Source organism: Miscanthus floridulus, chromosome 18, assembly GCF_019320115.1.
Source record: "Miscanthus floridulus cultivar M001 chromosome 18, ASM1932011v1, whole genome shotgun sequence".
Lineage (NCBI taxonomy): Eukaryota > Viridiplantae > Streptophyta > Magnoliopsida > Poales > Poaceae > Miscanthus > Miscanthus floridulus.
Window position 1 is genome coordinate 26,347,914 of NC_089597.1, and position 22,548 is coordinate 26,370,461.

At 45.4% G+C, this 22,548-nt stretch overlaps 1 protein-coding gene across 3 annotated transcripts; it reads left to right on the plus strand.

Annotated features, from left to right (window-relative positions):
• Positions 1 to 9: 9 nt before the first annotated feature.
• LOC136521746 (uncharacterized) lies at positions 10 to 22,164 on the plus strand. Of its 3 annotated transcripts, none has more exons than XM_066515518.1 (20): positions 10 to 657; positions 1,588 to 2,239; positions 2,320 to 2,406; positions 3,142 to 3,188; positions 3,633 to 3,742; positions 4,298 to 4,398; positions 5,621 to 5,713; positions 7,096 to 7,179; positions 7,286 to 7,369; positions 10,772 to 10,840; positions 11,396 to 11,455; positions 12,086 to 12,157; positions 12,721 to 12,828; positions 13,413 to 13,489; positions 13,661 to 13,744; positions 13,903 to 14,014; positions 20,501 to 20,590; positions 21,158 to 21,223; positions 21,299 to 21,394; positions 21,599 to 22,164. In XM_066515518.1, exons 1-20 carry the CDS (start codon positions 146 to 148, stop codon positions 21,719 to 21,721), a joined length of 2,727 nt encoding a protein of 908 aa, XP_066371615.1. In that variant the 5' UTR covers positions 10 to 145; the 3' UTR covers positions 21,722 to 22,164. The 3 variants fall into 3 exon arrangements, with proteins under 3 accessions (XP_066371615.1, XP_066371616.1, XP_066371617.1); XM_066515519.1 differs by having other exon boundaries at positions 525 to 657; positions 1,593 to 2,239; XM_066515520.1 differs by lacking the exon at positions 10 to 657 and having other exon boundaries at positions 1,631 to 1,761; positions 1,856 to 2,239.
• Positions 22,165 to 22,548: the final 384 nt, after the last annotated feature.

Sequence of the window (22,548 nt, forward strand, 5' to 3'; positions counted from 1 at the left end):
GCAAAGCACATTAGCTACGTGTAGCACCACTGCTGACGAGGCTTCAACTTCTACTAGTGACAGCAGCAAGAGTCTTACTGATACTAAGACTGACACTGCCAAGAGGAAGAGTTCAAGAGGAAGCAAAAAGGAAGTTGATGGAGATATGAAAGAAAAGGAAGTACATACCAAGAAAAAGAGGATATCTGCTAGAACTCGTAAAGCTGCAACAAAGACGACTGAGAGTACTAGTGCGAACCAAGAAAACAAGAAGACTGATAATTGTAAATCGAAAAAGGGTGCTGATAGTTCTAAAGAGAAAAAAGTGAATAATAGGTCAAAGTCAAAAGCAAAGGTTTCTGCTGCTTCTTCTGTACCTTCTGAAGCTGAGATTTGTATGAAATCCTCTATTGATGGTTCTGGTATTGAAAAAAAGCTACTGGTACCATTGTATCCTCCCAGAGCCAAATCAGTCGTGGTTGTGGAATCAGCCACGAAAGCAAAAGTCATTCAGAATTACCTTGGGGACATGTATGAAGTGTTACCAAGCTATGGTCATGTGAGAGATTTAGCAGGTAGATCAAAATCTGTCCGCCCTGATGATGACTTCAGCATGGTCTGGGAGGTGCCTGCTGCTGCCTGGACACACCTTAAGAGCATTAAAGTTGCAGTGAAAGGGTATGTTTTTTGTAGCGTGTAGTACGGATACATTTTTTCTGTTCACATAAAACATACATATGCTTTGAGTACGCATGTTCTCCTCCTGTATAAAACAGTTTCACATTTTTTTGTCAAAGGTTTATAAGCATTAGCTGCCCTTCTAATTACAGAGACAAAGAAACACAAAATCAAATAGACCTATCATTATAGAAGTAATTGCTGTAATGTTTGATAGGTTCGCATGGATGTTTGTCACCATGATCTTCTATTGTATTCAACAATGACTCCAATCCGCATAATTTCTGCAAGTTAGTCAATGGTGGCAGGCTACAAAATATGGAAAACATCAGTAGTTGGTTCATTTGGTGATATAGTTTCTAGCTAGTTTATGTCTCAGTATTCAGGTTTCTTATTTTGTTGCAGATAATTTGAGTGTTGATGTTTCTTATTTTTATATTCTTCTACGTAGAAGTATCACTATTGTCATTTGTGTATGCTGACACATTATTGTTTTGATCATAGTATTACTGTCATCAGTTATTGCTGTAATATACTTGAGTATTATTTGTTGGTGAGATTGTTTTGTAATTTTGATACATGTTATACTTTAATAATGGTCTGCGGTTGACCACATATAGGAAAACTACTGTGATGTTGGTTTGTATAGTTTTGTTTATTTTTATACTTGTATGTTCATGAAAATGGTAAAATAGCCTCAACTGTAGTTTGAACTGTATCTGAGATATGGCCACGTCAACTGTGTAATCTAACCTTTTTCCCTAAGACCGCACTTCTGTTTATACTAGTGGTAGTTTATTAATTTGAATTCAACTAAGCTAATAGTATGAAAGGTAATAGTTCTACACACATATTGCTGATTGCTTTTACACCTTGTGTTGAGTTAATTACACATTGCTAATTTTTTTACCAATGTTCTCTTTTCTCCAGAGCAGAAAATTTAATTCTTGCATCTGATCCTGATCGTGAAGGTGAAGCGATTGCTTGGCACATCAAAGAAATGCTTGAACAACAAGGTGCATTGGGCTGTGATGTGACTGTTGCAAGAGTTGCTTTCCATGAAATAACTGAGGATGCAATAAAAAAGGCTTTAATGTCCCCGAGGTATATTGACATGGACTTAGTCAATGCTTATCTTGCACGCCGTTCCCTTGATTATCTAATTGGGTTTGGCATATCACCACTTTTGTGGAGGAAGTTGCCTGGTTGCCAATCAGCTGGACGGGTCCAATCTGCTGCTCTGGCCCTTGTCTGCGATCGCGAAGCTGAAATAGAACAGTTTAAGCCACAGGAGTACTGGACAGTACAGACATACTTGAAAATGCATTTTGCAGATCCTCCAAATGGCACATATATTCCATTCCGTATAAAGCATTTGAATTCAAAAAAGCTGGATCAACTTTCCATACGCTCTCAAGAAGAAGCGCAAGCTATAGAAAAGAGGATTCATTCTTCTAAGTTTGAAGTTTTAGGTGTTAAAAGAAGTAAAATTCACAAGAATCCTCCAATGCCATATATTACATCCAGCCTTCAGCAGGATGCAGCAAACAAACTTCATTTTACTGCAGGGTATACCATGAAGGTTGTTTCTGCTAGACTCATTATGTATTGGATTTATATGTAGGAGTCTGTTGGCTCATGTGACGCATTATATGACTGCAGATTGCCCAAAAGCTTTATGAGGGTATCAACCTTTCCTCAGAAGAAACAACTGGGTTAATAACATACATAAGAACTGATGGGTTCCATGTAAGTAACATCAGACAATTTTGATGACACAAATAGGTTTACTGTTTATTGGTGCATATGTTCCACAACACTTGTTCCCTATGCTTTACTCTCTATTTTAAATTTCAGAATCATCATCTGCTTTGGTCATATGGTCTAAAGTTAGTGCATTACTTTAAAATGATCAAAATTGTCCTGCTGCCTTCTGACTAAACAAGCTGGACAGGAGGAACTTTAAATGATGCATTAAGTTGAGCAAAACTGCACCCCTTTTGCATAAGCTTCAAGAAAACTACACTTTTTAAGCTTCTATCCTGATTACTACATAACCACACATTTGTTGGTACTCTGTTGAATATATTCTACATTGTGTTATTATCACGCTTTGAATAGTTTAAGGCTGCAAGGTTTGGGATTTAATAGTCAAAACTAATCTACTTAAATAGTTCATGTTTCTAATATATTATGAAAGATATACTGGCCACAATTTACGTCATGATGATGGGAGAATATGTAAATTTCTACTTGTGACTTGAGGGAGTTCAAAATAGTAACTCCAATATGAAATATTTCATGACTGGTATGCCAAATTAATTAATATGTACGATGCAATGATACATGACGGAGGCTTCTGGCTTACTTTGATGTGAGAATTTCCTGACAGTTGTCAATAAGAGATTCTTGAGAATCCAATATACTTGGTGCTTTACTTGTTTCACTAATTAATATCACGTTGACTTGTTTGACCCCTTGAAGATTTCTGATGGAGCTGCAGAAGACATCCGTTCATTAGTCAAAGAAAGGTACATAAATTCCTCTCTGAACAAGCTGCTAAGTCTCTTTGTTCTGATTTTAAAATGGTGCGAACCTCTTCTTCCACATTGAGCTTGTCAGATTAGTTCTAACTTCCTAAGTGATTTAGTTATACTAGTGGAAAATTTTCAGAGTCACTCATATTTGTTCGAAACTTAATTGATGAACCTACAACTGTAAGACACATTATTCAAGATTTTAACTGAGTAATTTAACTCTTTAACTGGTCTGGACTCTGGACTCTTTAAGGTACTTTGACGACATGGTAAGTGGGTTCAAGTTGTTGAACGATCCATTTTAAGTTGCTGATTGATGATCTTTGACTCCAGTTTTGAGAGAAATAGTATTCTGTGATTCTAGGACTTGGTGTCATGATCTATATCTGAATATGGTTTCTGGCATGTATTCCTCTTGTTAATTAGTATTTTGTTCAGATATGGTCAGAAGTACGTTTCAGCGGACACTAGGAAGTATTTGAAGAAGGTGAAAAATGCTCAAGAAGCCCATGAAGCCATTAGGCCCACCAGTATAAGGAGGTTGCCATGTAATGACTCTCCCCGTGTTTTTGTTGATTTATTGCATTTTTCTCAACTGCAGCTGCTAACCATCTCCTTGCAAACAATTTTGAGCAAGTACATGCATATTGTCTCATGGAGGTTTCTACAATCTCATATTCATGGATCACCACCAAGATGTTGTTATTTCTTTACAGGATATGCTATGTACTGATTGGTTTCTTGGTATAAATATTTCATGTATAACAATATGGTTTGTACGATTCATGCTTCAAATTCAACCTCAGACACTGCTTTGATTATTCTACAGAGTAATACTTCTATGAATATGGTTTAGGTGTTAGAAATGTCTCGGTGTCTCCCCATAACGGAGGATACTGTGTTCTGTGATATGTTTTGAACATGCTGGTATTGGTAGCCAGCTGAGCCATACAGTTTGAAGAGCTACAGCAGCGTGACTGACTGTTATGGTACCGAAGCAGCCCAAATGGCCCAGCTGGCTGCCCAACATTTATTTGAAAGTGAAATCATTCAGTATTATATCTGACTTTTAATATACGGTTGCAACACTATTTCTCTTGTAGCATCTTTGGTTGGAATACTTGACGATGATTCTCTGAAACTCTACACTCTAATATGGAAAAGGACAATGGCTTGCCAAATGGAAGCTTCCAGAACTGAGATGGTTGGTTACTCCTGTGCTTCATTTTTCCATGTGGTTGATTTTATTCTTCATGATGATAATGGTTATGGATTATGGGTATACAAAGTTACATTGGTTAAGGAAACCTTGATAAGGTTTACTCGACATGCATGAGGAATTTGCAGCAGCCAGCAAGTGCTGCTATTTGAGGGTACATGTTGCAGTTTTTTTAGGGTGTTTGTTTTATTCCTAATTTCTGGTAGATCACCTCTTTAGTTTCTTCTCATATTGCCCATATTTTCGATATTGATAGTATTAGGCTGAACTTGTTGTTTGTATAAAATTCAGTGTGGTATTAAAGCCAACCAGCCAAGCAGTTGCAATGATAAGATCATAAGAGAAGTAATTGCATCCGAGTCTGTGTCTTTTACATAGATCTAATTGGTGCTACATGCTGGAGCCCAGGTTTCTACAGTACCTTGAGCTTTTAGCTAACTGGTTGGTTATTTAGCCACGTTTCTTTGTGTAACACGTCGGATTGCCTTGGCGGCGGTGGAGGGCGGCTTGGGCCGATCTGGTGGCCAGGCGAGCGGCTGGCGGCTGGCTGATGGCTGGCTGCGGCCGGCATCCTGGCTAGTGGGCGGCTGGCAGAGGAGTGGCGCGGTGGCAGAAGCTGGCGGCTGTGCTTGGCAGAGGTGGCACAGGTGAGGAAGAGGCGGCGGCGAAGAGAGAGAGAGAGGAGGGAGAGGGGCGGCGGCAGGAGAAGAAGAGAGGGAGAAGAGATAAAAGGGATTAACCCTAAACTTGCTTAGTTTCTCATTAATTGTCTTCCTCATATATATAAGGGGGGTTACAAATGCTAATGGGCCTGGCCCAAGAGCCTAACCATCTATTTAGATTAAATCTATAACACTTGGGCTTATCCGTTTACTAATTAACTAGCCTATGCCTTATCGTGTTGTCTCCTTCTAGAATAGGTCCTTCTGACCATGACACTTTGCCCAGTTTATAACTTCTGTCTAACTAAAACCCTCTTTATGAACTGTTGACATCTACCTTAGGAGCACAGCTATGAACTTCATTTTAGCTGTTGTCATCAATTATTTTTTTGCTTAAACACATCTGGTGTTATAGTAGATAGTAAATGTGATATCCTCATTCTCTAGCACTGTTTTAAAACATGTTAAAATTCTTTGTACATCGTTTTCCTTTTGTAAATTTCAATATTTTAAGCTTTCCGTCAAGTTACATGCTTGCTCTGTAGATTCAAGTGGATATTGGCACTCCTGAAGGAGAGATGATTTTTCATTCCGCTGCATCAAAACTGGACTTCAAGGGATACCAAGCTGTCTATGAGGTGAGTTCTAAATTTATTTTGTACTTGCTTCTTGCATCCTCTATGGATTTTAATTTCTGCTTGTGCTACTTCTATCAAGCTTTGACAAGCCTGATGACATTTTTTTTTTTTGATGTGCTGAATAATGCATCAACGACATTGTTTGATGGTTCAGGGGCCAATTGTTTCTGCCATAGCTTTTTCTCATCTACATGATCTTCTTTTAACTGCCATTATAATAGGGGTATGAGTACAACCCGGTCAGATACTATGTATCTGGTTGTATATATTTGCGCAGACATTTTTATGATATGGAAAACAGATATTGGATTCTGATTGGATGCAGATATGAATTAAGATGTCTAGGTCAAAGTGACATCTGGATATCAGACTAGCCCATCCCTTCTTTTCTTTCTGATTTTTTTCTCATTTGTTATAAGGTTTGGAACATGAGACAAGCTATCTTTTTTACAAAATGTAACCAGTACTTCCTCTACTTTTAAATAAGACTTCTCACTATTTTTTTTCCCTCGAACATAAGAATCAAAATTTTCATTGAAAACCTGTTTACCCCAGAGGTTGATTTGTGTTTGCTGGCACTATCGATGGTATCTGAAGATTTTGTTTCTTAAAAAATGGTTTCCTTTTAGTAGTTTATAACCTCGTTCTAGTACTTGAGTAAATAATATCTGCCCATTACAGGGAATAGTGTGTGCTTAATGGTATGGACCATACATTTTTTCGAAGGTTTTCTGCCGGTTTCAGATGGTTTTCCATAATGTGTTTAGGTTCTTGTACAAAGTAAAAAAGATAAGCACATGTTCCAGAAAGCAAATTTTACTTTGTGATATTCATATTATGAGTTTGTGATGTATGATGTACTGTTGCAATTGTATCCCTAGGCGTGACCATTGATTTTCTATTTTGTTATTGGTTTGTTGCTTTGCTTGTCGGACTCACTTAACTGTATAGATGTAATTTATTTACACTAGATCTGTACCAGTTCAACATTTCTTAAAGTGGTTGGCACATAGAAAGACAGATGTCCGTCCCACTTGGTCGCCTCTGATATGCAATACAACATATTTGTTTATACTAAATTGTTGTGTAGAACATAATTTATGGTATTGTATGGCCTTGTAATGTTTTTTGTTAAATTTCTCTATGGAGTTTACTTTTCCCTTGGGACATAACCTTCCTGTTGCTGAAATGCATGAGTTTGCCCTGATTCATCAGTATTCTTGGTTTCTTATGTTGTGCATTGAGCTTCTTTTAGTGCTGATGGTAAGGAGTTAGCTTGAATGGAAACATGGTTGTCAGTTGCACTTTGTGAAGAACTTGTGCTAGCTTTTCAGTTTACGAACGTATTCTTACTAATTAACAATACACTTTGCTACTTTTAGGACACTGAGGCCAGTCCATGCAGTGACAGCTCTGAGGGAGATTCTGTGGATGAGGATAACTTTGAGGCCTTGTCGAAATTAATGGTTGCAGTGACAATTCCCTTTTTTATCCTCTTTCTTTCTTAGGCTAGTGCAGATTATTGGTTATCTTTCAACTGTTCCAGTATGTAACTCATCTCCTTTTTACCAGGTTAAGGACTTGGTGTTTCCTGTTAACGTGCATCTTGGACAGCACTTTACTAAGCCACCATCACGTTATTCTGAAGGTGCATTGGTAAGCAATAACCTATTATGGATTATTTTTCACTTGTGTACTTTGAGCATTGCCCATTTCTGCAATAAAACAATACAACAACAACAACAAAAACAATACAACAATAACAACAACAACAAACAAGTTGGGGTAAGCTAGAGTTGAAACCCACCAAGACCCCTAGTCATGGTTCAGGCACTTCAATAGCTGCTTTTCAAGCACTTCTATTCAAACATAGATCTTTAGGTATATCCCAAGCTTTCAAATATCTTTTTATTGTCTTTCCCCATGTCAATTTTGGTCTACCTCTACCTCTACCTTTACTCATATTATTAGCTTAGCTTAGGACTCCACAATGCACTGGTGCCTCTGGAGGTCTCCTTTGGACATGGACAAACCACCTCAATCGATGTTGCTTCAATTTGTGCTACCCCTAGGCGGTCACGTATATCATCGTTCCTAACTCGGTCCATTCTAGTGTGACCACAAATCCATCGCAACATACGCATTTCTGCAACACTCAATTGTCGAACATGTTGAGTCTTTGTAGGCCAACATTTTGCTCCATACAACATAGCTGGTCTAATCGCCGTTCTATAAAACTTGCCTTTTAGCTTTTGTGGTACTCTCTTGTCATAAAGAATGTCAAAAGCTTGTCGCCGCTTGATCCACCCTGCTTTGATTCTATGGCTAACGTCCGCATCAATATCTCCATCCCTCTGTAGCATCAATCCTAGATAACGAAAAGTATCCTTCTTAGGCACTACCTGACCTTCCAAACTCACATCTCCCTCCTCCAGTGCAGCTCCGCCAAAGTCACATCTCATGTATTCGGTTTTAGTTTTGCTTAATCTAAAACCTTTAGACTCAAGGGTCTGCCGCCACAACTCTAGTTTCCTATTTACTCCTACCTGGCTTTCGTCCACTAACACTACATCATCAGCAAACAACATACACCAAGGGATATCCCCTTGAATATCCCTGGTAACCTCATCCATTACCAAAGCAAAGAGGTATGGGCTCAAGGCTGATCCTTGATAAAGTCCTATTTTAATCGAGAAGTAAGTCGTGTTACCATCATTTGTTCGAACACTAGTCACAGCATTGTTGTATGATGAGGGTCACGTACTTTGATGGGATTTTATGTTTGTCCAAAGCCCACCACATAACATTTCTTGGTATCTTGTCATAAGCCTTCTCCAGGTCAATGAAAACCATGTGTAGGTCCTTCTGCTGCTCTCTGAACCGCTCCATAACTTGTCTTATTAGGAAGATTGCTTCTGTGGTTGACCTTCTGGACATGAAACCAAATTGGTTCGTAGATATATGTGTCATCCCTTGCTGGCGCTGCTCGATGACTCTCTCCCATAGCTTCATAGTGTGGCTCATCAACTTAATTCCCCGATAATTAGTACAACTTTGGATGTCTCCCTTGTTCTTGTAGATTGGTCCCAATATGCTTTTTCTCCACTCCTCAGGCATCTTGTTCGATCGAAAGATATTGTTGAACATATTGGTTAGCCATACTATAGTTATATCCCCGAGACATCTCCACACCTTGATTGGGATACCATCAGAGCCCATCGCTTTGCACCCTTTCATCCTTTTTAGAGCTTCTCTGACCTCCGATTCTTGAATCCTCCGCACAAAAAGCCTATTAGTGTCATCAAATGAGTCGTCCAGCTGAACGTTGGTGTTTTCGTTCTCACCATTGAACAATTTATTTTTTTTCTCTCGAATACGCAGGAGAGCTGCGTATCATTGTATTAAGAGAGGAAAAAACGGTCCCGTACGATTATACCCTCTACTCCGGACCGAGCCGTAGGAGGGTCCTGAAACAAAGTTTTCTAACCAATAAAAACACACACTCTGGGTGAGATCTGACCAACACTCTAACCGCCTACCTACCATTGAACAATTTATCAAAATACTCTTGCCATCTATGCCTAATCTCATCCTCCTTCACCAAGAGTTGTTCCCTCTCATCCTTTATGCACTTAACTTGGTTGAAGTCCCTTGTCTTCCTATCGCGAGCCCTAGCCATCCTATAAATGTCTTTCTCCCCTTCTTTCATACTCAAACGTTGGTAAAGGTCCTCATAGGCATGCCCCTTTGCCTCACTCACCGCTCGTTTTGCAGTCTTCTTTGCCATCTTGTACTTCTCTATGTTAGCACTCCTTTTCCTTAATAGCCTTTTGCACATCTTCATTCCACCACCAAACGTCTTTCGAGTCGCATCCGCTCCCTTTGGTCACTTCAAGCACCTCTAAAGCAACTTTACGAACGCATGTTGCCATCTTCTCCCATATGTTGTTTGCATCGCCTTCATCCTTCCAAGGGCCCTCATCAATAACCCTTTCCTTAAAGACCTTTGATGCCTCCCCTTTCAATTTCCACCACTTCATTCTAGCAACCCTAGCTTATTTGTTCCTACGAGCTTGCACAAGGAAGCGGAAGTCAGCCACCAGCAGCTTGTGTTGAGAGACCACACATTCTCCAGGTATCACCTTATAGTCTACGCATGACAAAGTTGATTTGACTAAAGTATTGGCCGCTACTAAAGGTCACTAAATGGGACTGTCTCTTACTAAAGAAAGTGTTAGCTATCATTAGATCAAAAGCTACAGCAAAATCTAAGACTTCCTCTCCCTCCTGGTTCCTACTACCATAACCGAAACCCACATGAGTCGCCTCGAAACCTGCACTTGAAGTACCTACATAGCCATTAAGATCATCTCCTATAAAGAGCTTCTCGCTACTAAGAACAGCTCTAACCAAGGCATCTAAGTCTTCCCAGAAAAGCCTCTTAGCACTCTCATCATGGCCTACTTGTGGAGCATACGCACTTATTACGTTTAAGACCATATCACTAATGACAAGTTTAACTAAGATAGTAAGATGATCCTATCCCATTGCCTTCTCACCTCCACCACACCATCATTGAGGCTCTTATCAATCAAAACTCCTACTCCATTTCTATTTAAAGTTGTCCCTGTGTGCCAGAGCTTGAAGCCGGTATTGTCCACCTCCTTCGCCTTCTGTCCCTTCCATTTAGTCTTTTGGACGCACAAGATATTTACACGCCTCCTAACCGCTGTGTCAACTAACTCTCTTAACTTACCTGTAAGTGACCCTACATTCGAGCTACCTAAACGGATCCTAGTTGGCTCGACTAGCTTCCTTACCCTTCGCACCTGCCGAGTCAGGTGTGAAGACCCTTGCTCATTTTCCACCACACCCAGGCGCCGATGTGGCGCGCCATTGAGGGTGCGACGACCCGATCCTTGCTCACTTGACACCGTGCCCAGATCACGACACGGCGCGTCACAGGGTGGCGACCCGGCCCTTGCTTCTGCAATAAAACAATATTTATTTTTATTCGGTTCTACTAGTTCAGATTTTCATATTGCGCCTTGTCTCCAGATTAAAAAGCTAGAAGAACTTGGAATCGGAAGGCCATCTACTTATGCATCTATAATGAAAGTGTTACAGGTAACATGACATTTTACTTCCGAACTATTTTTTACCGTGGTATTGGAAGGCTATTTGTGGATGCATAAAGCATAGTTGATAGCCTTTCCTAGTGTATTTTTTTTTGTCCTTTTTGTGCCTTCGATGGACAGATGTTAGGCTCACACGGTTGGGCCCTTTGGGCTGACAGCTATAGGCTTTGTGCCTCTTGTATATTTGTTAAGATGATTAGAGATATGCAACGATATCCTTGATTGATCCTATTTCTATAAACCAGCCCACAGGAATCCTTTGCCTATATATACGTGTACCCTGCACCTCCTCTAATCTATGTAACCATTCGAGAGCCATATCTTATCTTAAAATTGTGTTAGTCATGTAAGGCTTGCCTTGTTTTTTTGGTCGTGTATGTAAGGTTGTCGTCGGGCATGGTTGTTGCACTTGGCTATTTTGGCCTTCCTCATCTCATAATGAATGATACACAGATCTCATGCTTATTCAAGGAAAACAGTTGCAGGGTTTTACAATTACACAGATCCCATAGATAACAGTGTTCATTATACTTGTATTGTTCAGGATCGGAAGTACGTGGCAGCAAAAAGTCGAGTTCTACACCCTGAGTTCCGTGGTCGAATGGTATGTTCTTATATCCCTGATCGCATGTTCCCCGTTTGGAGAGATCCTATATGATTAAAATATCTTTAGCTCTGTCATCATCTATAATTTTAGTACATTTATTTGAGTTATTGAGTATGTATAATACTTCTAGCTAAATTCATTGTTTTGTATTAGATTATCTCTTCTACCTAAGCATTTATTTGCATTGAAGTAATGCATCAATTTGTAATGTATTGTTTGACTCTTTCATGTTTTTCTTATTATTAATGCAAGAATATCTAAAATTTACCCTCATCTGGAATGATCTCAATGTTTATATTTTATGGTTTTGCTTATGCCTGCGTACATTTTGCTATGTATATTTTGTGATGTTTACATTTGTTGAGTTCCCTCACAGATTTTAGGGTCTTGGGAGTGGAACTTCTAGACAGCCTTACCCTTGCTTAGAAATTCCCTTCCTGGACCTCTACAATTTGTGGGATCCTTCAGCACTGTGTACTCCTTTTCCCTTTTCCATCTCAACGCTCACAGGCATCATCGTCCCAGGCTCCCAGCACTGTTTCAATTTACGTAGCTGAGGTTGCTTGCTATAAATTAAATTTCAGTGCATCTAACTTTGGTGTTTGTTCATGCCATCCCTTTTTTTAGGTCTCGGCATTCCTTTTGCACCATTTCTCTGAGGTTGCTGATTACAGCTTTACAGCTAACATGGAGACAGAGGTAGTAAACACTTCTCAGTTTATGGTTTCTGTGTGCTTCTTTGTTTTCAGTTTATGCCATAGTTTTAGAAACCTGCTTAAGCTGGCTGGTTAGTGGTTACTGCTATGGGTTAAACCAATATTAGAATTCAGGAAATCAGCGCATCTTAATGGACATTGGTACACTTCTAATATTGGTCGTGATTATTCTTGGATTTAAGACATTAGGAACAATGCCGTCTGTAGTTGTGGAGCTAATTCAAGACATAGTTGTCATGGACTCAATGCTTTGGTGTATTATCCAAGTGTAGGTCATTTTAGCCTTCTCTACTATTCTCTATATGCAAGTAATTTGATAACCTGTAGGCATTTTTTTTATGTTCTCTTTCTTTGTTGCCCTTGCTGAATAATGTGACTCATAAGTTATTGAACCATCACTCCCACTTTCCCATCGTACTATATAAATGAGGAAACAAGTTCATTTCGAAGAAATGGTAGTGATCCTTTTGCAAGAACATCTTTCAGCACCAGACTTAGTCGGTTACTAAAACTGTATTGAAGTTTTTTTTTCTTTTACATTAATAGCTAGATAATGTCTCTGCTGGGTCAACTGAATGGAAGGGTCTTCTGAAAGACTACTGGGAACGATTCAGCAAATATTGTGCTGATGCGAGTAAACTGGATGGCAGAAAGGTAAGATGTATTTAATTTCTGAGTGTGCTGGTTCTTTGATGATGCAAGTTCTCGTAGTTCTCCTTTTGCTGTGATCGTCAAGCTTGCTTGGGACTAAAAAACTTTGTTGTTGTGGTCATCAACATTTTTTAGTGACACAGAAACTGAAGTAAATATTTCAGGTCCATTTCTCAAGTGATGAAATGGCAAGCTATCATATTTTTATTTTCTGTCTCTGCTGATGCTTCTTGGTTTTATACAATATTGCTGTCAGTGGATTAAAAGGAAACTACTGCTTGTATCTCCCAACACAACATAGTACTGGTTGGACCCCCTACATTTTGCAAACAGTGCTCAAAATATTTTGGGAGAGCATTTAAGCACTTTTTGGGGGCAAAGAAGAGACGTGCTCGGCTGTCTGACTCCAGATAGTTTCACAATCACACTGGTCTAGCAGAGCATTGTTCTGTTGCTTGAAGGCTTCATTGGAGCATGGAATTGCTGAGTTCGACCCATCATTCACAAGAATGATACTATTTATGTACCTTGTGTATCATATCGCTCTGCAACGGCTAGAGATTGAAACTGAATTTGACATTGTGCAGGTAGAGAGAATGCTTGAAGAAAAATTTGGTCCTATCCTCTTTCCTGACGTTGACAAGGATAGTAGAATTTGCCCTAGGTAATGCACGACAAATGTACTTTTAAGGTATCTTTCGTGGAATGTACATATTGAATGTCAAAATCAAGATATTTGCAATACTCATTCAGGTTAACCTACAATGTCATCATACTGTGACACATTCACATACAAAATTCTTGACATCTTTTTTTGTGTTTGGAATACATGCAGTTGTTCTGAAGGAACCTTGAGATTCAAAGTTAGTAGGTATGGTGAAGGCTATTTTATAGGCTGTGATCGACATCCAAAATGCAAGTATGACCCTATTATCCCTCAGTATAATTTGAATGCCTTGAAGTTTAAACTCTGCTATATTCTTCATTGTCACCTGTTATGTATTAATGAGTTCCAGGTTTAATTTCTTGATTGTTGATGATTATCATCATACCTAATCATTGATCTGATTACTGTAGGTACATTGCTCGCTCATTGTCACAGCAAGAAGATGAAACTGAACCCACTGAAGAAAGTCCAAAATCTTTTACACCCAGGTTACTTGGCGTCATGCCTGATTCTGATCAAAAGGTATTTTTCAGTTTATGAGATTCAGATTTTTTATTTGCAAATAGGCCTGTCGTTGGTATTCCTAACCTGTCCCCAAATTCATACCCATGTGTAATGGGGAGGGTATGATGGATAAGTCTCATGTGTGGCTGGTCTTTGTGGGGCTGGTCTTTGTGGGGCTATGATGCTCACATGGTCATGGTCCTTGTGTGGCTGTTTTTCTGTTTTTAGGACAGCATCTTAGACTAGAGGACAGCATCTTAGCTAGGACAGCATATTAGCATCTTAGACTAGCATCTTAGACTAGCATCTTGGCATATGCTTGGCTGGCTAGCAGCCTATAAATATGTAACCCCAACCCCTTGGGTTGGTATGGCATTTGTGTGAGCTTGTGTGAGAAATAGACAAGAAAATTGCCCCAACTCCTAGTGTCATCCTCTCTCGATGAGAGTAAGAATTCTCCTACTACCAAGAGTGAGAATTCAGCGACTAACAACTGGTATCAGAGCCGTATTATCCTGTAGCCTGAGCATCTCTTGCTCATCTTCTCTCCCAGCCCCACAACAGCCCCATCTGTTGGCAGCAGCAGCTCCTCCGGCCGCTCCTGTTCACTCCTCTCCCAGCTCGTCTGAAGCAGCCCTCTCCCCACGCAGCAGCCCCCCGGTAGCGCGTCATGTCCGCAGGGCAGTCTCAGCGCTCGGTCGCCTCGAGCACGCGGCGTCGGCAGGAGGCCGAACTTGCCGCGGCAGAGGAACGCGAGCGAGCGGCGGCAGAGACCGCTGCGGCGGCGGCAAGGGCGTCGAGGCTAGCAGCGGCGGAGCTGGCAGCAGCCAGAGCGGAGGCGGAAGCAGCGGCGGCGGCGAATGCAGCGCGTGCGGCGGCGGCGGAGGTCGAGGCTCTGCGCGGCAGCATCGGCAGCTCCATTTCCGCTGACGACACCGCCGACGCGGACCTCGAGCTGCTAGAGAGGGAGGCAGCGCGAGCGCGGGCGGCGCAGTGGACAGCCGCGCACATCCACGAGCGTGGCGGCAGCCCAGACAGGCGTGGACGCGCTGGCGGCGCTCCTGGAGGAGGCGCGCACGGCGGTGGCGCTCCTGGGGCAGCCGCGCACGCCCACGAGCGCGGCGGCAGCCCAGACAGGCGCGGACGCGCCGGTGGCGCTCCTGGAGGAGGCGCGCACGGCAACGGTGGCGGACGGGTCGATGGAGAGCGCGGCCTTCACAGGCAGCGTGGCTCTCTCTCCCCGGATCGGCACCGACGGGTCGATGGAGAGCGCGGCCTTCACAGGCAGCGTGGCTCTCTCTCCCCGGATCGGTACCGTGGTTACCACGGGCTCCAGGCTGTTGTCAGGGACGTCGGTCCCGGCGGTGGGTGGCCTACCCTCACCAAGACCAACTACGTCGAGTGGGCTGCGGTGATGAGGGTAAAGCTCCAGGTGCGGCACATGTGGGAGGCAGTCCGGTATGGCGACGTCGACTACGACCTAGATCGACGGGCGCTGGATGCTCTCATCGCTGCAGTCCCGCCCGAGATGCAGTTCTCGCTTACCAGCAAGCGGACTGCCAAGGAGGCTTGGGACGCCATCGCTGCGGCACGCATCGGCAGCGACCGCGCCCGCAAGTCCACACTGCAGGCACTTCGCAAGGAGTGGGAGAACCTGGCCTTCAAGCCAGGTGAGGACGTTGATGACTTTGCTCTCCGTCTCAATACTCTGTTGCAGAAGATGGTGCAGTTCGGCGACGACACCTACGGCGAGGAGAGAGCTGTCGAAAAGCTCTTCCGCTGTGTCCCCGAGAAGTACAAGCAGATGGCTCGCTCGATCGAGTCTCTGCTGGATCTCTCCACGATGTCGATCGAGGAGGCGATAGGTCGCCTCAAGGTCGTCGACAGCGATGAGCCACAGTCCCTCTCGGGGCCCATCACCACTGGCGGGAAGCTCCTTCTCACTCGGGAGCAGTGGCTTGCCAGCCAAGGTGACCGGAGGAAGGGGGAGCCTTCTTCCGCGACAGGCGGCCGCAAGCGTGGCAAGCCGCGCAAGGCGCGCAGAGACTCCCAGGCCGGGGCGCGAGGACGTGCCGAGGGTGATGCCCGCGGAGGCGCCCAGGGCGGCGCCGCCGGCAGGCACAAGCCGGCACGAGACGACACCTGCCGCAACTGTGGCCAGCTTGGCCATTGGGCCAAGGACTGTCGACAGCCACGACGCGGCCAGGCCCACGTCGCACAGGCGGAGGAGGAGGAGCCGGCTCTGTTCATGGCACATGCCAACATCGAGCTACCTCCAGCGGCACCGGCCGCAGCGGCTCTCCTCCACCTTGACGAGCCAAAAGCACACGCCCTCCTCGGCGACAGCTCCGGCAACGACAAGACTGACGGGTGGTGCCTCGACACCGGCGCCACCCATCACATGACCGGTCGACGGGAGTTCTTCACCGAGCTTGACTCTAGCGTCCGAGGCTCCGTCAAGTTTGGGGATGCCTCCGGCGTAGAGATCAAGGGCGTCGGCTCCATCATCTTCACCGCCGTGTCTGGTGAGCACAGGCTGCTCACCGGAGTCTACTACATCCCCGCGTTGAGGAACTCCATCATCAGCTTGGGACAGCTGGATGAGAACGGTTCGCGCGTGGTGGTTGAGGACGGAGTCATGAGGATTTGGGATCGTCGTCGTCGCCTTCTTGCCAAGGTATCCAGAAGCGCAAATCGACTCTACGTCCTTAACGTGCAGGTGGCACAACCCCTCTGTCTCGCTGCTCGTCGGGATGACGAGGCGTGGCAGTGGCACGAGCGTTTCGGGCACCTTCACTTTGAGGCCCTGAAGCGGCTCAGTGCCACGGAGATGGTGCGAGGCCTGCCGTGCCTCGACCATGTGGAGCAGCTCTGCGACGTCTGCGTGTTGACGAAGCAGAGGCGACTCCCCTTTCCCCAGCAGGCGAGCTTTCGAGCCAAGGAGAGGCTCGAGCTCGTGCACGGGGACTTGTGTGGCCCGGTGACACCGGCCACACCGGGAGGACGACGCTACTTCCTGCTGCTCGTCGACGACCTCTCCCGCTACATGTGGGTGATGGTCCTCGGCAGCAAGGGAGAGGCTGCGGACGCCATCAGACGCGCGCAGGCTTCTGCGGAGGCGGAGTGCGGCCGCAAGCTGCGCGTGCTGCGCACCGACAACGGCGGCGAATTCACGGCGGCTGAATTCGCGTCGTACTGCGCTGACGAGGGCATTCAGCGCCACTACTCCGCGCCGTACAGCCCGCAGCAGAACGGCGTCGTCGAGCGGCGCAACCAGACGGTTGTGGGGATGGCTCGGGCCCTCCTCAAGCAGAGGGGGATGCCGGCTGTCTTCTGGGGAGAGGCGGTGGTGACGGCCGTCTACATCCTCAACCGCTCGCCTACCAAGGCGCTCGACGGCAGGACGCCGTACGAGGCTTGGCATGGGCGCAAGCCGGCGGTCTCCCACTTGCGGGTCTTCGGCTGCCTCGCGTTCGCCAAGGAGCTTGGCCACATCAGCAAGCTCGACGACAGGAGCACTCCGGGAGTGTTCATCGGCTACGCGGAGGGCTCGAAGGCCTACCGCATCCTCGACCCGAAGACACAGCGTGTGCGCACGGCGCGCGACGTTGTGTTCGACGAAGGGCGAGGATGGGCGTGGGACAAGGCGGTGGACGATGGCTCGGCTCCGACTTACGACGACTTCACTGTCGAGTACGTCCACTTCGAGGGAGCTGGGGGAGTAGGCAGCTCTTCTTCGGCGAGCGCGTCTACCCCAGTCCCCGAGCCTCCACCGACCCCGGCGCCTGCTACTCCGACAGCTCCACGCTCTCCAGCCAGGACCTCGGCTGCGATGAGTTCTTCGCCGGCTCCACCACAGCCGGCAACGCCACGCACTCCAGCACCGACAGGCACCTCTCCGGGCACGTCTACTCCAACACCAGCTCGTGTCGAGCATAGCCCGGTTGAGCTCGCTACTCCGCTCTCTCACGACGAGGAGCGCATCGACGCGTACCACGACGGCGAGCCGTTGCGGTACCGTACGATGGAGAACCTTCTCGGCGACCAGTTGGTGCCGGGACTGGTGCCTCATGACCTGGAGGACCTGGAGGCGCAGTTGCACCTTGCGTGTGACGACGGCGAGCCTCGGTCGTTCGCAGAGGCCGAGAGACACGCGGCATGGCGCGCCGCGATGCAGTTGGAGATGGATGCGGTTGAGAAGAACCGCACCTGGGAGCTTGCTGACCTTCCTCGTGGTCATCGCGCGATCACCCTTAAGTGGGTGTACAAGCTGAAGAGGGATGAAGCCGGTGCCATCGTCAAGCACAAGGCTCGCTTGGTGGCACGAGGTTTCGTGCAGCAGGAGGGGGTCGACTTCGACGACGCCTTTGCTCCCGTGGCACGGATGGAGTCCGTGCGACTCCTCCTTGCGCTAGCTGCCCAGGAGGGCTGGCGTGTTCATCACATGGACGTCAAGTCGGCATTCCTTAACGGCGACTTGAAGGAGGAGGTCTACGTGCACCAGCCGCCGGGATTTGCGATCCCCGGCAAGGAGGGCAAGGTGCTCCGCCTGCGCAAGGCCCTCTATGGCTTGCGGCAGGCACCGAGGGCGTGGAATGCCAAGCTGGATTCCACGCTAAAGGGGATGGGCTTCGAGCAAAGCCCGCACGAGGCGGCCATCTACCGACGGGGCAATGGAGGTAATGCCCTGTTGGTGGGTGTCTACGTCGATGACTTGGTGATCACCGGCACCAAGGATGCGGAGGTGGCGGCATTCAAGGAAGAGATGAAGGCCACCTTCCAGATGAGTGACCTGGGGCCTCTCTCCTTCTACCTGGGAATCGAGGTACACCAGGATGACTCTGGGATCACGCTTCGACAGACCGCCTACGCCAAGCGCGTCGTTGAGCTAGCTGGGCTCACCGACTGCAACCCAGCTCTCACTCCGATGGAGGAGAGGCTGAAGCTGAGCCGCGACAGCACGACGGAGGAGGTGGACGCTACGCAGTACCGGCGTCTTGTGGGGAGCCTTCGCTACCTCGCCCACACACGGCCGGACTTGGCATTCTCCGTCGGCTACGTTAGTCGGTTCATGCAGCGACCGACGACGGAGCACCAGCAGGCTGTGAAGAGGATCATCCGCTATGTTGCGGGGACTCTCGACCACGGCCTCTACTACCCGAGGTGCCCTGGGGCGGCACACTTCGTCGGGTACAGCGACAGCGACCACGCCGGCGACATCGACACCAGCAAGAGCACGAGCGGGATCCTCTTCTTCCTCGGCAAGTGCCTCGTTAGCTGGCAGTCGGTCAAGCAGCAGGTGGTGGCCCTGTCCAGCTGCGAGGCCGAGTACATAGCGGCCTCCACCGCTTCGACTCAGGCGCTCTGGCTCGCTCGACTGCTTGGTGATCTCCTCGGCAGAGACACTAGAGCGGTGGAGCTCAGGGTGGACAGCAAGTCCGCTCTGGCCCTGGCAAAGAACCCCGTGTTCCACGAACGCAGCAAGCACATCCGGGTGAGGTACCACTTCATCCGAAGCTGTTTGGAGGAAGGGAGCATCAAGGCGAGCTACATCAACACCAAGGACCAGCTTGCGGACCTGCTCACCAAGCCCCTTGGGAGGATCAAGTTCCTTGAGCTCTGCTCCAGGACCGGGATGGTTCAACTCTCCCACAAGACGACGCACAAGACTTAGGGGGAGAATGATGGATAAGTCTCATGTGTGGCTGGTCTTTGTGGGGCTGGTCTTTGTGGGGCTATGATGCTCACATGGTCATGGTCCTTGTGTGGCTGTTTTTCTGTTTTTAGGACAGCATCTTAGACTAGAGGACAGCATCTTAGCTAGGACAGCATATTAGCATCTTAGACTAGCATCTTAGACTAGCATCTTGGCATATGCTTGGCTGGCTAGCAGCCTATAAATATGTAACCCCAACCCCTTGGGTTGGTATGGCATTTGTGTGAGCTTGTGTGAGAAATAGACAAGAAAATTGCCCCAACTCCTAGTGTCATCCTCTCTCGATGAGAGTAAGAATTCTCCTACTACCAAGAGTGAGAATTCAACGACTAACAGGGTATGGGTGAAAGTTGCTTTACCCATTTGGGTATGGGTATACCCACCCACCACTGATCAATGGGGAGGATTTGAGAAGCGACCACCGTCGGTTTGTGATGCTGGGGCACCATCCATTTGTCCATTCTCGGTCACATGTCTTGACACTCGCATGATGGTGTGCTCCTTTCCTGCTGGGTTGTCCCCATTATTTGCCGCTGTGTTCGAGTTCAATCAGAATGAGAAGGAAACCGTTAGCTTTGTTCCTTATCCAATCACCATCAACTTTAACCAATACATAATGGGTATGGGTAATTTCTGAACGGGAGGGCCACAGGGAGGCTAGGACTGGGTAGATTAACTTTGGATTTGGTGGGGGCAACACTGGGTATACCCAAACGTTCCCCAATGGTAGATCTATTTGTAAATCAGTAATGTCTATAACAACTTCGTTGCTCTTGCTCAATCTGCAGGTGTTTTTGAAACAAGGCCCATATGGCTACTATGTTCAGGTTGGAGAGGACAAAAAGGGACTGTTTCCGAAAAGGGCTTCCCTTTCCGAGGTAATAATTACATTTTCTTTTCTAAATTAAAAGCAATTTATCCTAAACACTAAACAGTAAACAGTCGGTCAGCTTTTGGTTAGCGTTTAGGGCATTTAGATGGTGTTTAAACCAAGTTAAACTTAAACAACCTAAACAGTTTTGTATAGTAACACTAAAATATACATATTTATGTATGTAAAAGTCAAATATGCTAGAAAGTATACATATTTAAACATGTAAAAAATAAGTATTCTACCAAATATTTTTTTTGGAAAAGTAAATCCCACTCCACCTCATACTTGTGATGTTATTTAGTTGGGTGCCAAATGTGGTAGCTGTAATCCTCCAATTGACTAAATGGTGAGTTAGATGCCCATTTAGCTCATTTAATCATTGTTTAACTTGACTGTTTAGACGGTTTTTAGTTGTTTAAACGGTTTAAAACTGTCCTACCATCTAATTAACTGTTTAGGGCCTTAACGACATGGGTGGCCTTCATTTACTGTTTAAACGGCCGCTTAGGCGGTAAAAGTCATCCATCCTTCTCAGGAACTCAATGCAATTATTATTGAACTCTTGTTTCAGGTCAAAGATATAGACTCTGTTACTCTAGAAGATGCAATTGAGCTTTTGCAATATCCCAAAATTCTGGTATGCATTTCTCTGTACTATAGCTTTTGGTGTTCTTCGTTGAGTTGGGTCCCGTAATATTGTATTTTCCTACAGGGAAAACATCCTGAAGATGATCATCCTGTACTTATAACACATTCTAAAGTTGGATACAACATCAAGCATAGGAGATCCCTTGCTCTAGTGCCAAAGGTCTGGTGCCTTCTTCATTTCAGAAACCAAACTAACATATCGGCTATAACCGTCCAGTTCCTCGTGTTGGAGAAATATAAAAGATTCTTACATTTTGAATTTTGATGATTTCCAATCAGTGCATGTGCATTTGTTAGCACGTTCAGTATATTTGGACTGTTTCCTTGCAAGGCTGCTAATATTTTGAAAATGTCATGATGACAGAATACGGACCCAAAGAAGATGACACTTGAGCGTGCGCTCAAGCTTCTGAGTGGTAAAAGTGTCAGACGGATTGGTCGACCAAAGGGGAAGGTTGAAAAGAAGGAACCCATTGAATGGCATTAGCTGAGCCTGCACTCGTTACAAAATCCTCAACGTGTGTGCTTGATAGTCAGTCAGAGCCTTTTATCCATTCAAGAAACTCAGAGAGAAGTCAATATTCATAATATTCAAGTTTAGCCTTTGGTGTGCTTAACTGCTTATGATGAGAGCGGAGAAGGGCTCCAAAAGAAACTGGTCAACAAGAACAAGAACTGTCCCTCGCAAGGTGATAACTTATATTTGGTAACTAATGGTGGGCTTCTCGAACATGGGCCAAGGGAATGCATAGCCAGACAGATTCGGGTCATATCTTTGATTTCATACTTTTCCTTAGTCCCATCATCAGAAGCTGTATAGAACGCACGGACACAAAATACCAGATTATACACCCATAGGTTTTCAGCAAATTTCAGTTTAACTGAGCTTAACAAAGATGAGAAGGTGGTTTGATCACCTATTTTACACAATCGCAGCATTACATGTTCTCGAGTTTTTTTTAAAGGAATATTCTTGTTCAATTTGAAGGATTGTTACTACTATGATGGAAGGACATGGGCTAGATACTTCCACCTTTTCTACTAGAGATAATTGCATCTTTTACCACGGGAAACCCATAGTGGTGCCGTCGTGTAGATTGTGTCTAAGAATTGTATATGCTACTTCGCAGCTGAAATTGCTTCTGTTTTGAACTCTTTTTTTTTCTTTGTTTGTTTTTAGATTTGTTTTCACCGGCTGAGCCCGAATAACGGGGGATATTTAACTTTTTACCATCATAATGGATGGCCACTCGGATAGCAGGTTTAGAATTGGCGCTACGATTTTAGCAGCTGGGAGAGAAAAAACGATATATT

Bases quoted from the DNA above. Each gene is read 5' to 3' on its own strand.
- LOC136521746 (XM_066515518.1), top strand. From the start codon at position 146: ATGAAAGAAAAGGAAGTACATACCAAGAAAAAGAGGATATCTGCTAGA. The intron at 5,714-7,095 runs GTGAGTTCTAAA...TGCTACTTTTAG, and splicing joins GATACCAAGCTGTCTATGAG to GACACTGAGGCCAGTCCATG. The intron at 13,490-13,660 runs GTAATGCACGAC...GAATACATGCAG, and splicing joins GATAGTAGAATTTGCCCTAG to TTGTTCTGAAGGAACCTTGA.